Consider the following 13,376-nt stretch of genomic DNA (forward strand, 5'->3'; position numbering starts at 1 on the left):
GTAAGGCTTTGAATTATAGACCAATCTGTGTCGGGAGTTGTGGTCAAGGTATTAGAGAAGTTAGTTAGGAATAAGATTCAGAATTGGGTTGACAACAGAAAAATACTCTTTGGCGGCATGGATTTACTAAAGGAAGATCAAGCTTTAGCAACCTGCTTACTTTTTATAATAAAGTGACAAATGCGTTGGATAAGGGTGTTGCATATACAGTGGTATATTTAGATTTTGCAAAGGCGTTTGATAAATTGCCACATGACAAGCTGGTAATTAAATTGGAACGGCTGAACAGTAGAATGGTTTGCTGGATTGGAGATTGGCTGTCTGATAGGTATCAGTGAGTTGTCTATGGAGGAGCGATATCCCAGAAGAGGAAAGTTACTAGTGGTGTACCTCAAGGGTCTGTTTTGGGTCCATTGCTGTTTAATTTGTGTGTAAATGATATCTGGAAAGGTCTGAATGGTTATGAGCAGTTGTTTGCAAATGATGCAAAGTTGGGGAGAGCTGTCAGTAGTAGTGTGGATGCTGTAGCTTTTGCAAGCGGACTTGAATACACTGGCTGAATGGGTAAATAAGTGGGGACATCAATTCAATGTTTCAAAGTGTAAGGTTTTGAAATTTGGGAAGCAGAGATGGGATGTAAAGTACACAATCGGTGCAAATATCTTGGAAGAGGTAGAGGAAATGAGCGATTGTACAAAGGACCTAAAATTTCGGGGACACGTTACTAAAATAGTGAAGACAACACAGCGGATAATGGGAACGATGCGGAGGATATTGATTTGTAGAAGTAAAGATGTTATGGTTTCCTTTGTATAAGGCGTTGATCAGGTCACATATGGATTACAGTGCACAGATCTGGTCACCTGGTTTTCAAAAAGATGAAATTGCGTTGGAAAAAGTTCAGAGGCAATTGACTAAGGTGGTTTCTGGTCTCTAGAATGTAGAGTATGAAGACAGATTGATAAAATGCAATTTGCAGAAATTGGTGGATAGGAGGAGGAGGAGGGATATGATTGAGACATAAGTTGATAAAGAGGTTATTACCAGATTAATGTTGGGGAGGTTTTGCACAGAATGGGTGAGGATATCAGGAGAACAAGAGGTCATTCCTGGAAGCTGTATAAGGGGGGGGGGGGTGAGCAAGGGAGTGAGGAGCAGGTTTTTTGCATGGAGAATGGTGAGTGATTGGAATGCTTTGCCCGTGTGGTGTGTGCTGAGACAGTGAATATATTTAAGGCACAGTATGATAAACTGTGTGTATAACAGTGGACCTCCCACGATGAGTCTTTGATTCCATGGAGATTTTATAATAATAATAATAAACAACCAGCATTGAATAACAAAGCCACTGGTTAGCATACAGGCAAAACAAAAACTAACGCTATAGAAAAACAGGCACTGCAAATGTTGCCAACGTTGTTTTTTTCCCTCTCTCTCTGAATAAATCACTGCAAATATCGATATTTAGTATTGAACTATGCGACTCTATGGTTATACAATTTACTGGTATCCGTGATATTGATATACAATTATCAGTTATGAATAATAATTTATGATTGACAATATTAAAGTATATTTATAGTTTTTATTAAAAACGGGACAAAATTGACATTTTTTTAAAACAACGGGACGGCCGGGAAATACGAAAAAAAAAACGGTAGTCACGTTCAAAACAGTACGTATAGTCATCCTACTTAAGCAGCAAGTAATGGATATGAATCCGGATGTTGCTTGTTTGCCGAAGTGTAGGGAGTCATTTTGCTTATCGTAGAATTTATGTTGATAAGGAAAAAAAAACTAAAACTGTTCAAATGACTTTTGATAACTTTTTTTGATAAAAAAAATTGCAGTAAGTAATGTAGGAACAAGCATTTTTTATCTTTCCTGAAACAGTACCATATAAAACGAATTATGAATACAGTAACCGATCGTGAAATTGCTGAGACTACAGGCATTTCAAAAGAACGTGTAAGATATATTTTGCATGAAGAATTGCAAATGAAAAAGCTTTGCGCAAGATTGGTACCACGCATGCTCACAGCAGATCAAATATGCACTCACATGAAAATCTCTGAACAGTACTTGGAGCATTTAACAAGAATAAAACTGATTTCGTGCATCGATTTATTACTATGGATGAGACTTGGATTCACCATTATACACAATAATCCAAACAGCAGTCAAAACAGTAGACAGAAGCCGGTTGTTCAGTGACAAAGTCAGCAGGAAAGGTCATGGCATCGGTGTTTTGGGATGTTAAAGGCATTTTGTTTATTGATTATTTTGAAAAAGGTAAAACAATAACCGGGGAATATTAATCAGATCTTTTAACCAGACTAGACGAAAAAATTCGTGAAAAAAGACTGTTTGCAGAAAAAGAAAAAAAAATCATCTTTCATCAGGACAATGCACCTTCCCAGAAAGGTGTTTTGGCAATGGGAAAATTAAGATATCTGCACTATGAATTGTTGGACCATCCACCCTATTCCCCAGATTTGGCTCCCTCTAACTTCTATCTCTTCCCAAAACTAAAACTCTTCCTTGCTGGTCAGCGTTTTTCTTCGAATCAAGAGGTGATTGCAATTGTAGAGGGATATTTTGCAGATCTTAATGAGAACCACTACAGGGACGGGATAATGATGCTGGAGCATTGCTGGAATAAATGTATTAGTCTTAAGGGAGATTATGTTGAAAAATAAAAATAATTTTGAAATTATAAATTCGTTTTTTCATTGTTAGGCTGAGAACTTTTCAGACCACCCTTATAAATCATCATAAAATTGTTCAATAACATTTTCATCAGCATTCTCAATCGGAACACTAATATTTATAAATATAATGTTACAAAATTTACTTTTAATACGTATTTTACATATTCTCTCATTTATTGATGTCAATCCTAATATTAATTTGTAGACCTTTTTTGTTATAATGAAACCAACTCGTTCTTGTTTTATAGGACCACTAAAGTAAAGCTTATAATCATTTTTATTAATTACTCCTTGTCCTTTCCATCTTATTTCCTGTAAGGCTGTGCTGTGATATCCATACCATATTTCAATAAATTTGAAATATCCATACCATATTTCAATAGGCTGGTAAAATGCAAAATACATTTTGCATTTTACCAGCCTATAATAATCTCCTGACATTCCATATTTCGAATTTCATAATATTTCTCGTTAACCTTTTCCTTTGCATACATTGTTTCTGTAGGGTCAGTCCGGTTTCATATTGTTTAGCCTTCTCAACAAAAATATTTTTTTCTAGGAATGGGTTGTCAGCCCATTGCCAAACCCTCCTCCTTTATCTGGGCTTGGGACTGGCAACAGTATCGATGAGATATTCATATACCTGTCTGTGCAGCGAGTTTTCTAAGACTCTTTGAAAGGTGAATGTTGCAACACATTGTGTACTTCAGTCTCAATCAAAATGGAAGGTCTTCCATGCCACTGTCTGTCTGCAACTGATCTAGCTTCCTGAAAACATTTGATTAATCTTGTAATTGTCGAATTTTGAGCAACAAGAGTCGGGATAATTCTGACAAAACTCCTCCACAATATTTGGCATAAGAACATTCCAAAATAACTTACTGCTCCAATACCTGACATGTGGCAGATAGATTACATGATAGTGGCCAATAGTCCTAGGGTGTCATTTATAGGCAAAATGAATAATTAGAATTGCAACACTTCAAAGCGGCTCAGCTTCAACTTTGATGTGCATGACTTTCGGATTTCCCTGTATGTATGTGTATATATATATATAGGCTATATATACATAACTTAGAAGTGAACACCATGATGGAATTTAATACTGTAAGTTTCCTTTATGTATGATTTTTATTGTTTTTATGCTGTACAGTAAAACCCCGAAGTTACGCGGTAGGTGGGACCAACAAAAAGCACGTAAGTCGAATTCGCGTAACTCAGGGTATAATTTTGCATGTAATTTATATATACAAACATAGAATTGGGACCAAAGGTTTACAAAAACACCTATATTTTTTTAAGAAATATAATCATTATTGTAGTTTTTCGTACATAAAAAAAAGAAAGTTATTTCAATGTCGATGGTTTCATAAAATCTAATAGATTCGTCTGACAGCATAATGTCTTTTTCTTGTCACGCAAAATTTCTTCATAGCAAGCTAATGAATTTTTTATTCCTTGCCTTGTGGCTACAATTCGTTCCTCATTAGAATCTATGTCCTCCAAAATCTGTAAACCTTTCTTTTATGATTGTTCTTACTGTGGATTCCTGTAGACCAAACTTCTTTGATAGCTCACAAATTTTCATTCCGCCTTCAAAATCCTTAATAATGTTGAGTTTTGTTTCCAAAGTCAATGTTTTTCTTTTCTTGCTAGCAGTAGAAGAATTGGACTTGCATCTTTTGGATGACATTATTATTTTTTATGTGATAAAATTTTTATCAAGAACATAACATTAAACAATTGCAAGGTTTGTAGACTATAAAAATCGTGTATGAATGGAGACTGTGCGAAACACATCAGTGCTTGTTCACGGATGTGCGACACTGGTGAATGCGGCCGGCGCCTGAAAGATACGACTAGTGGTGAGGCGTGAAGCGAGACGGGAATACGTACATATATGTAACCGCGTAACTCCAGATTTGCGTAAGTCGGGGTATGACTGTATTTTTATTCTTACAACTCAAACTTAATATTTTGTCATATGTATATGTTATTTCTGAATAATTTGCCAATACAATACACTGGTTAAAGATTTCAAGTGATACTCCATATTTCTTTCAACTGGTGAGAGAACTGAATGCATGGCAAAAAACGAGATGGAAGAGTTGGGTTATAACAGTATAAACAACACACATTCAAAATGGAATAATAATGTGAAATATTTTTATTTGTCTGTTTTTTTTATTTGCATGCAACACTATTTGCAGTAATTTACATATTTGTTGTTTTATTGATTTTTTTTTTTTTTTTTTTTTTTTTTTTTTTTTTTTTTTTTTTTTAAAAACAAGGTACACATGTTCCTGATTCTCAGACATCAGGATGTGGAATGAATAGTAATAACACTGACTTTTAGCAATGATCACAAATTACTGATTATACATTACTAGATATCATTGAACTAATGTGAATTATGCATAACTTTTCTTTTACTACCAATACATTATTTTAGGAACAACTATCTACTTTCCATTCGCTCTCTCCCACTCCTTCCACATATCAGAGACCCACATATTAAAGTTGAAACCTACAGCACACTGTTAATGTATGGGCAGTCATGTGCCAACAACTGCAAAAATTAAAATAAACTTTTACATTCCATAGAAGGAAAGTAAGGTCTATTTTTTAAAAAAAATATAATACTTATACCTACTTTACAGCGACAGGCAAATAAGATGACAGGTGACGTCCTCTTTCCATTACTAAATATATTTCTTTAGTCTCAGAACAGTCTTGCTCTGTTCTCCAAAAACAGAGCAAGACTGTTCAACCAATGTGTATTGCCTGTTATGGCACATGGAGCAGAAACCTGAACAATCAAAAAAGGTAATAATAGATAAAATGTAAAAACCAGAAAAAAGAATGGAAAGATGTCTGCTAAATATATAAAATCAAAAATGAAGAAATAAGAGCTAAAACAAAATTTTTAGATATTGGAGAAAACATACTTCAAAAGAAATGGAAATGGGTGGGACACATCGCAAGACTCAAGGACAATAGATGGACAAAAGTTTTACTGGAGTGGCAGCCATATGAAGATAAAAGATCAGCTGAAAGACCTGAAAGAAGATGGTCAGATGATATAAGAAAAACAATTGGAACTCTTTGGCACCAGCTCAGGATAGAAACAGATGGAGAGAACTAGGAGATGCCTATAGCCAGGAGTGCTATAAAAAGGGTTAAAAGAACTATATTCTTAAGAAACAGAAGGGAAATAAAATACTAAATAAATTTTTTCCAAAGAAAATAAAATTATGTTTACATCATTTGGCACATATTTTATATGCTATTATTCAGAATTATTTATTTTTATTATTTCCCCCCCTAATTTGAAGCATTAGATTATGATGCATACATCACAGAAATACAAATGGGTGCCTATTCAAAACCTTGATAGGCACTATGGAATTAATCAGCACTATAATAAGAAATCCATAAGTTACAGAATTCCAGCATCACTGATGTTGCTGCTGCTCAGAGGGTATATCTGCTCAAAGTTAAATCATTTTTGTCACAATCCCTAGAAGTATGTATGAGCACATACTGAAGTAGATATGATTAATAATAAATATAACTTCAAATGGCTACTTTTCTTTCTAGTAATTATATGTTCTAGAAATAAAAAATAAAAGTGTGTCTTCTTATTTCCAGGAATACCTTAATACCACTCCTAGGGCACTGTTACACAGAACCAAGTACTTACTTGTTCTCTCCATAAATAAATGTTTTCCATTCCACTGGAAGCCAGCTAATGAATATTTACATTTCAGATATCTCATAGTACCACATAACACTGCTTTGACTTCTGTCATGTTACTATGACATTACAACTCCAAGGAATCCAGGGAGGGTATTCTATTATGCAATGCAAGAATTCCATTCTGCTACAAAACTGGTTGTGACAAGTACACAAGTTAAAATTCAAAAAATAAAAAAGAAGTAATAGATTAATACTGTGAAAGTCATAATTTCATTTTTCATGATTCAATCTACTTCTTCCATTATGAGCAAATGATATTTTTATAAAACCATACAAGAAACAAAGATAAGTCACATTAATGACATCACTGGCTATCACTAGATGAGCTACTTGAAGAATCGGTAGACATTACTTCCACATCCTCACTTTCCTTGTTATGACCTTTAGTATCCATAGACACAGAATTATGATTTGTTGCGGAACTTATACTCTTAAGATCATTGCTTGGCTGCCAAGTGAATGTCCCTGCTTGAGATGAAGATGCTGCATCTGTAAAAAAAAAGTCAACAATGCATTACTTTAAATTATCTTCATATACAATTAAAATAAATATGTTCAATATTCTAATCAAATACAGAACTGCAAATTCTGTGTGAAGATGACGTAGAAAAATTTTATGCTGCTATTATAATTAACTAGTTAATCATCCCAGTGACATCACTGGCTCATTTATCACTAAATGAGCTCTACTTGAAGAATCAGTAGACTGGTGAATATCACCACAGAGAAAATCTTAGTGCAATACTGCAGGAACTATTTTGATAAAAATATAACTTGTATAACCATAATTATTCTTTACACTTTTGTAAAGAACAAAAAATAATAATAATAAAATCATAAAAATAATAATCCTGCACTATTTTGTCTCTAGAAAATAAACCTGAAGCAACAGAGTGGCTACCTTTATTCTCACAATATCCTAAGCTTGTCAATACTGTCTATTTTTACTTGTTTTGTGGAATGAAATACCAGTATTTGGAAAGAGAAACCTCTCCCATATGAGGTTAGCTAACTCAATTTAAATTAGTGAAACCTTTATAAAGGTTTCTCATGTCAATATCAAATCTTTATCTTTTTCAACCAAAAGTGCTATACTACTTCCTTTTGAGTGCATAACACAAGTGCAACTGCCTTTCCAACTTTGCCCATTTTTAAAATTTACCCAACTAATTCCTTTAAACATAATCTACTACCTTTCACACATCAACTACAAATAAGTTCCATTTAATCTGCAAAAAATATTGATTCAAATTTCTATGACTGATAACTGCTAGTACTGTTTACCCCCGACCCCATTTGAACAAATTACTTGATCAGAAATAGCTTACCTCTCACCAAAATTATTACCATTCACTGTATAATGAAAATTCATTATATGTACATTATGCATATAATAATGATTTTTTGTTATAATCACAACAGAAGGGCCAATGGAAATGATAATTATGACAGAAAACAAAACCACGATAATTTCCACATGACCTGCCAGGCATTTCTCTGGCAGGTCATATTTGTAAAAAATGAACAAACTGACGTAATATTGAAGAATTTGCTGCAGAACTCCCCAAGCATGTCACAGGAACTAATCATATCATTTAAATAGAAAACAATCATAATTATTAATGTTTTCCTAGGCCTTTCTGAGTGAAATCTTTCTAAATAATAATTCCTAAATTTTTTTTTTCTGGCAGAACAGGAAAAATTCTTTCTTTTAAGGTTACACGGTGATCAGCACTCATATTTGTAAATTTAGGGACACAAAAACACACGTGTTGAACAGATTATTTTATTAATTACTAATAAAATAAAACTTGACGTTTCGACCCCTGTATCGAGGTCATCATCGGAAGAATACAAGTGTATACGGAACCAAGCTACATGCTCATGTCCTGTATACCGGTAAACTAAATCTACGTAGTTAGTTAATCCTTTTCCCTAGCCTGACCTCTAGTGATAAAAAATAAATAAATAAATAAAATAAAAAATAAAAATAAATAAATAAAAAAAAAAAAATATATATATATATATATAAAAATAAAATAAAATAAATAAATACAACTACAATAAACTGCTAAAGTCCTCATGTATTAATATTCTGGATAGTTCTGATTGTTATAATATGATTTCTTTCAGTTGCTATTGAATGTTACAAACACTTCACCAGGTTGTCTTCTTGTAGTGGGATTTTTCTATGGCTAGTTTAGGTGTTATACAGGTTGTAGATGGATCCTCCACATTCTTGAAATGGTTAGGCCATCATTTTTGTCGAGATTTGGGTTGTGTATGAGCATTTCACATGACTCTTTTCTCTCAAGTTTAGGTTGTTATACAGGTTGTAGATGGGTCCTCCACATTCTTGAAATGGTTAGGCCATCATTTTTGTTGAGATTTGGGTTGTGTTTGAGCATTTCACATGACTCTTTAAATTTTCTCTCAAACCAGGTTTTGGTGCAGTGTAGGGACTTGGTATTTCTCCAATCAATTCTGTGGTATGTTTGGAGTGTGTGGTCAGAAAGGCCGGTTTTACCAAAATGGAGTTATTTAATGTGTCATTTGTGTTCGTCTTGTCTGATTGGGATAGTTCGCCCTGTTTCCCCTATGTATGGTATGTTGCATGTGCATTGTATTTTGTATACCCCTGGGCGGGCTAGGTGTGGACGAGGATCTTTAGAAGAACTGAGTAGGCGTCTTAACTTATTTGGGGGTTTAAAGGTGGTTTTAATGTTGTATTTGCGAAGTGTTCTATTTTTTCAGAAATGCCTCTAACAAAAGGAATGGCAATAGCATTCTTGAAATCTTTTTTGTTCTTACTGGTATCTTTATGGAGGATCTCATGAATAGTTTTTTTACTGTATCCATTTTTGATAAATGTTTGGTTGATGATCTTGTATTCCTGGTTTAGAGCCTGTTCATTAAAACAAATAGTTAGGGCTCTGTGTTTAAGGGTGCTTATGACACCTAGTTTTTGTGTTGGGTGGTAGTAAGAATTTTTGTGTATGTATTGGCCTGTGTGTGTGTAGGTTTGCGGTAAACTGAGAAGGAGAAACAGCCAGAGGGAAGACGTGTGAAAAGTGTGTCTAGGAAAGGAAGAGAGTTATTTTTTTCCATTTCAATGGTGAATTGGATACGTTTGTGTTGCTTGTTTAGGTGGCTAAGGAAAGTATTTAGAGCTTTGCGGCCGTGGGGCCAAATGGCGAAAATATCGTCGACATATCTGAGCCAAATTTCGGGCTTCTTTGGACATGCTGTCTTTAGAGCACGTTGCTCAAAGTCTTCTATGTAAAAGTTAGCTATTGGGAGAGAAAGTGGTGAGCCCATGGCTGTACTTTCTTTTTGAAGGTAAAAATTGTTTTGCCACGCGAAATATCCAGAGCGGAGTACGTGGGCAAAGAGGGCTGTGATGTCGTGTGGAAATATGTTCTGTAGGAGCAAGATCGTGTCATTGATTGGGAAAAGGGAAGTTATGTCAAAGCTGACTAATAAATCTTGGTCGTTGAGTGTAATGTTTTTAATTTTATTAATGAAATGTTGTGTATTTTTTATGTAGGAAGGGGACTGACCTACCAATTCCTTGAGTGTGGCAGCTAATTTTTTGGCTAAGTGATAATTTAGGCTGTCAATTCCTTCAACAATCGGACGAAGCAGTGTGCCTGGTTTGTGTATTTTTGGCAGGCCATAAATTCTGGGCTCACGGGCATACTGAGGTATTAATTTTTTTGTTGTTTCTTTCGGCGATGTGTGGACGGATTTGATTAATTCAGTTGTTTTCTTTTTGTTACATTTTGTGGGGTTGTAGTTTACCATTTGGTAGGTGTTGTGGTCCGATATTAAATGGTTCATTTTTTCAACGTATGTTGTACGGTCTAAAAGGACAATAGCATTGCCTTTATCTGCTTTCGTGATTATAATGTCATGGTTATTTTTTAAGGATTTAAGGGCTAGATTTTCGGTTTTGTTTAAGTTGGTGCTTAGTTTTTTGTTTGAATTTAGTATAAACGATGTTTCCATTCGTATTTTATCAGCCAAAATGGTGGGGAGGAATCTTAAACCTCTCTCGATATGATACACGATATCAAGTTTGTTTACTGACCTCACAGCAATGGCGTAGTTCAAACCTTTCTTTAGCAGCGAGAGTTCACCTTGGGTGAGATTGTGGTTTGATTGGTTGATAACCAAGCAGTGATTCGATGATGGTTGGTTGCTCCTAACATTGCTTGTGAGCAATTGGCTGCTCCTTATGATGTCGGTTTGTGATTGGCTGTTCCTTTCGTAATGGCATCGTTGATGGTCTTGTGCTTTTCTGTTGTTGTAGGGCTTGAAATTTCATTACTAATTTTTCTTTGTTATTGAGTAATGAGTGCTTGGCCGAGTCATCAGTGATCCCGTCTAGAATCTCCCAAATTTCTGGAATAACGTAGTCGGATAACTCAAATTTAAGTTGTAGAACTTTGGCTTGGGTGGATGCTAGATTTTTACGTGCCTGGTGGATTTGTTCTCGTAACAAGGCTTTTTCCAACTGGGCATAAATACGGAGCGCTTTGGCTGATTTAAACTTCTTCTTTAGTTTAATGCAGTTGGATATTACGTTGCTGTCTCTACATCGTTTTAAAAAGACTAGTCGATTCATTAACAAGGAAACACATCTTTAGCTTACCGTAGAGGCTGCACTGCTTGTGGGTTACATCTCCATGGATTATGATGATTCTTTCTTTTAAGGTTACAGGATGATCAGCACTCATATTTGTAAATTTAGGGACACAAAAACACATGTGTTGAACAGATTATTTTATTAATTACTAATAAAATAAAACTTGACGTTTCGACCCCAGTATCAAGGTCATCGTCGGAAGAATACAAGTGTATACGGAACCAAGCTACATGCTCATGCCCTGTATACCGGTAAACTAAATCTATGTAGTTAGTTAATCCTTTTCCCTAGCCTGACCTCTAGTGATAAAAAATAAATAAATAAATAAATAAAATAAAATAAATAAATAAATAAAATATATATATAAAAATAAAATAAAATAAATAAATACAACTACAATAAACTGCTAAAGTCCTCATGTATTAATATTCTTCTGGATAGTTCTGATTGTTATAATATGATTTCTTTCAGTTGCTGTTGAATGTTACAAACACTTCACCAGGTTGTCTTCTTGTAGGGATTTTTCTATGGCTAGTTAGGTTGTTATACAGGTTGTAGATGGGTCCTCCACATTCTTGAAATGGTTAGGCCATCATTTTTGTTGAGATTTGGGTTGTGTTTGAGCATTTCACATGACTCTTTAAATTTTCTCTCAAACAAGGTTTTGGTGCAGTGTAGGGACTTGGTATTTCTCCAATCAATTCTGTGGTATGTTTGGAGTGCATGGTCAGAAAGGCCGGTTTTACCAAAATGGAGTTATTTAATGTGTCGTTTGTGTTCGTCTTGTCTGATTGGGATAGTTCGCCCTGTTTCCCCTATGTATGGTATGTTGCATGTGCATTGTATTTTGTATACCCCTGGGTGGGCTAGGTGTGGAAGAGGATCTTTAGAAGAACTGAGTAGGTGTCTTAACTTATTTGGGGGTTTAAAGGTGGTTTTAATGTTGTATTTGTGAAGTGTTCTATTTTTTCAGAAATGCCTCTAACATAAGGAATGGCAATAGCATTCTTGAAATCTTTTTTGTTCTTACTGGTATCTTTATGGAGGATCTTATGAATAGTTTTTTTTACTGTATCCATTTTTGATAAATGTTTGGTTGATGATCTTGTATTCCTGGTTTAGAGCCTGTTCATTAGAACAAATAGTTAGGGCTCTGTGTTTAAGGGTGCTTATGACACCTAGTTTAGTAGATTATTTTATTAGTAATTAATAAAATAATCTGTTCAACACATGTGTTTTTGTGTCCCTAAATTTACAAATATGAGGACAACAGGAAAAAGAATGAACCACTAATGCATTCAGCACAAAACATAACAATAAACTTCTTGGATGGGAATCAATTTCAAGTAATGTAGCCAAATTATGAAATGGAAAATTGGACAACTGGATTTATTTCTGATTATAGTATTATGGAAAGCTCTAGAAAAGAAATAGTACAGGAATTTATCTAAATCATTAGGGAGAGTAGATGACATAAAGAAAAGTATAAAGCTGGTTCTTATTGGAGAGCTAATATTCAAGTAGGAAATGAATCTTGAACATACAGAAATGTTTGGTAAAATTTGGAGAAAAGGGCAGAGCTAATAATAATAATGGCAAATGTTTGCTAGATTTCTATTTGGGACAGAGTCTAATAATTATTACATCACATTTTAACATAGAAATAAACATAATTCACATGAAGACACAAAGTCTCACAGATTCGTGTTATTACTAATAGTGATTTCTTCAGATTGGTTCAAGAGCATACAGGAAATTTCAAATAAAAAGTGAATGTCACCTAGTGTTGAGCAAAAGTTAAACATTCCATCTGATTTAAAGGCAGTATCTCAGGTGATATGGTCACTTAAGAATGGGAATGGAAAGAGTGGCAAAACAGGAGACTGATGCCAGAAAAAAAAAAAGATCCAGAGGAAGACAAGATCGAAGTGGATCTTTTTATTTTAATGTTTTTAGGAATGTCTTAGGAGACTGAAATATAAGATCTGACAATACTGGCATCCTAACAGATACAGATTAATTAGGAAGAAAATTGCTGATAAAAAGTTAACTAAAATCAGCTCGGCTAACACCTATAATTCCCATACAGGGGAGTAGGTGAGGCCAGTTGAACAAAGGCTTAGTAAAAGTTCCTGAAGTTGGCAACTAGAATTGAACTTACGACACTCTTTCTTCAGGTCATCTGGAACTGTGTACAGCACACACCACTTCCACTGAGCTACACAGGTGCTCTGAGAAGAAGTTAGTTGTAATGTAA

At 34.5% G+C, this 13,376-nt stretch overlaps 1 protein-coding gene across 1 annotated transcript in view; it reads right to left on the reverse strand.

Moving 5' to 3' along the window:
- Positions 1 to 4,873: 4,873 nt before the first annotated feature.
- MED4 (mediator complex subunit 4) overlaps positions 4,874 to 13,376 on the reverse strand; it is a 94,845-nt gene continuing 86,342 nt past the window's right edge. The window contains exon 6 of the mRNA XM_090411110.1: positions 4,874 to 6,960. Within this exon, the coding sequence (XP_090267236.1) occupies positions 6,776 to 6,960 (185 nt within the window). The 3' untranslated portion in view covers positions 4,874 to 6,775. The remainder of the gene's footprint in view (positions 6,961 to 13,376) is intronic.

The sequence above is a fragment of the Typopeltis vanoorti genome, chromosome 21 (genome assembly GCF_054136105.1).
Source record: "Typopeltis vanoorti isolate ZY-2024b chromosome 21, IOZ_Tvanoo_1.0, whole genome shotgun sequence".
Classification (NCBI taxonomy): domain Eukaryota; kingdom Metazoa; phylum Arthropoda; class Arachnida; order Uropygi; family Thelyphonidae; genus Typopeltis; species Typopeltis vanoorti.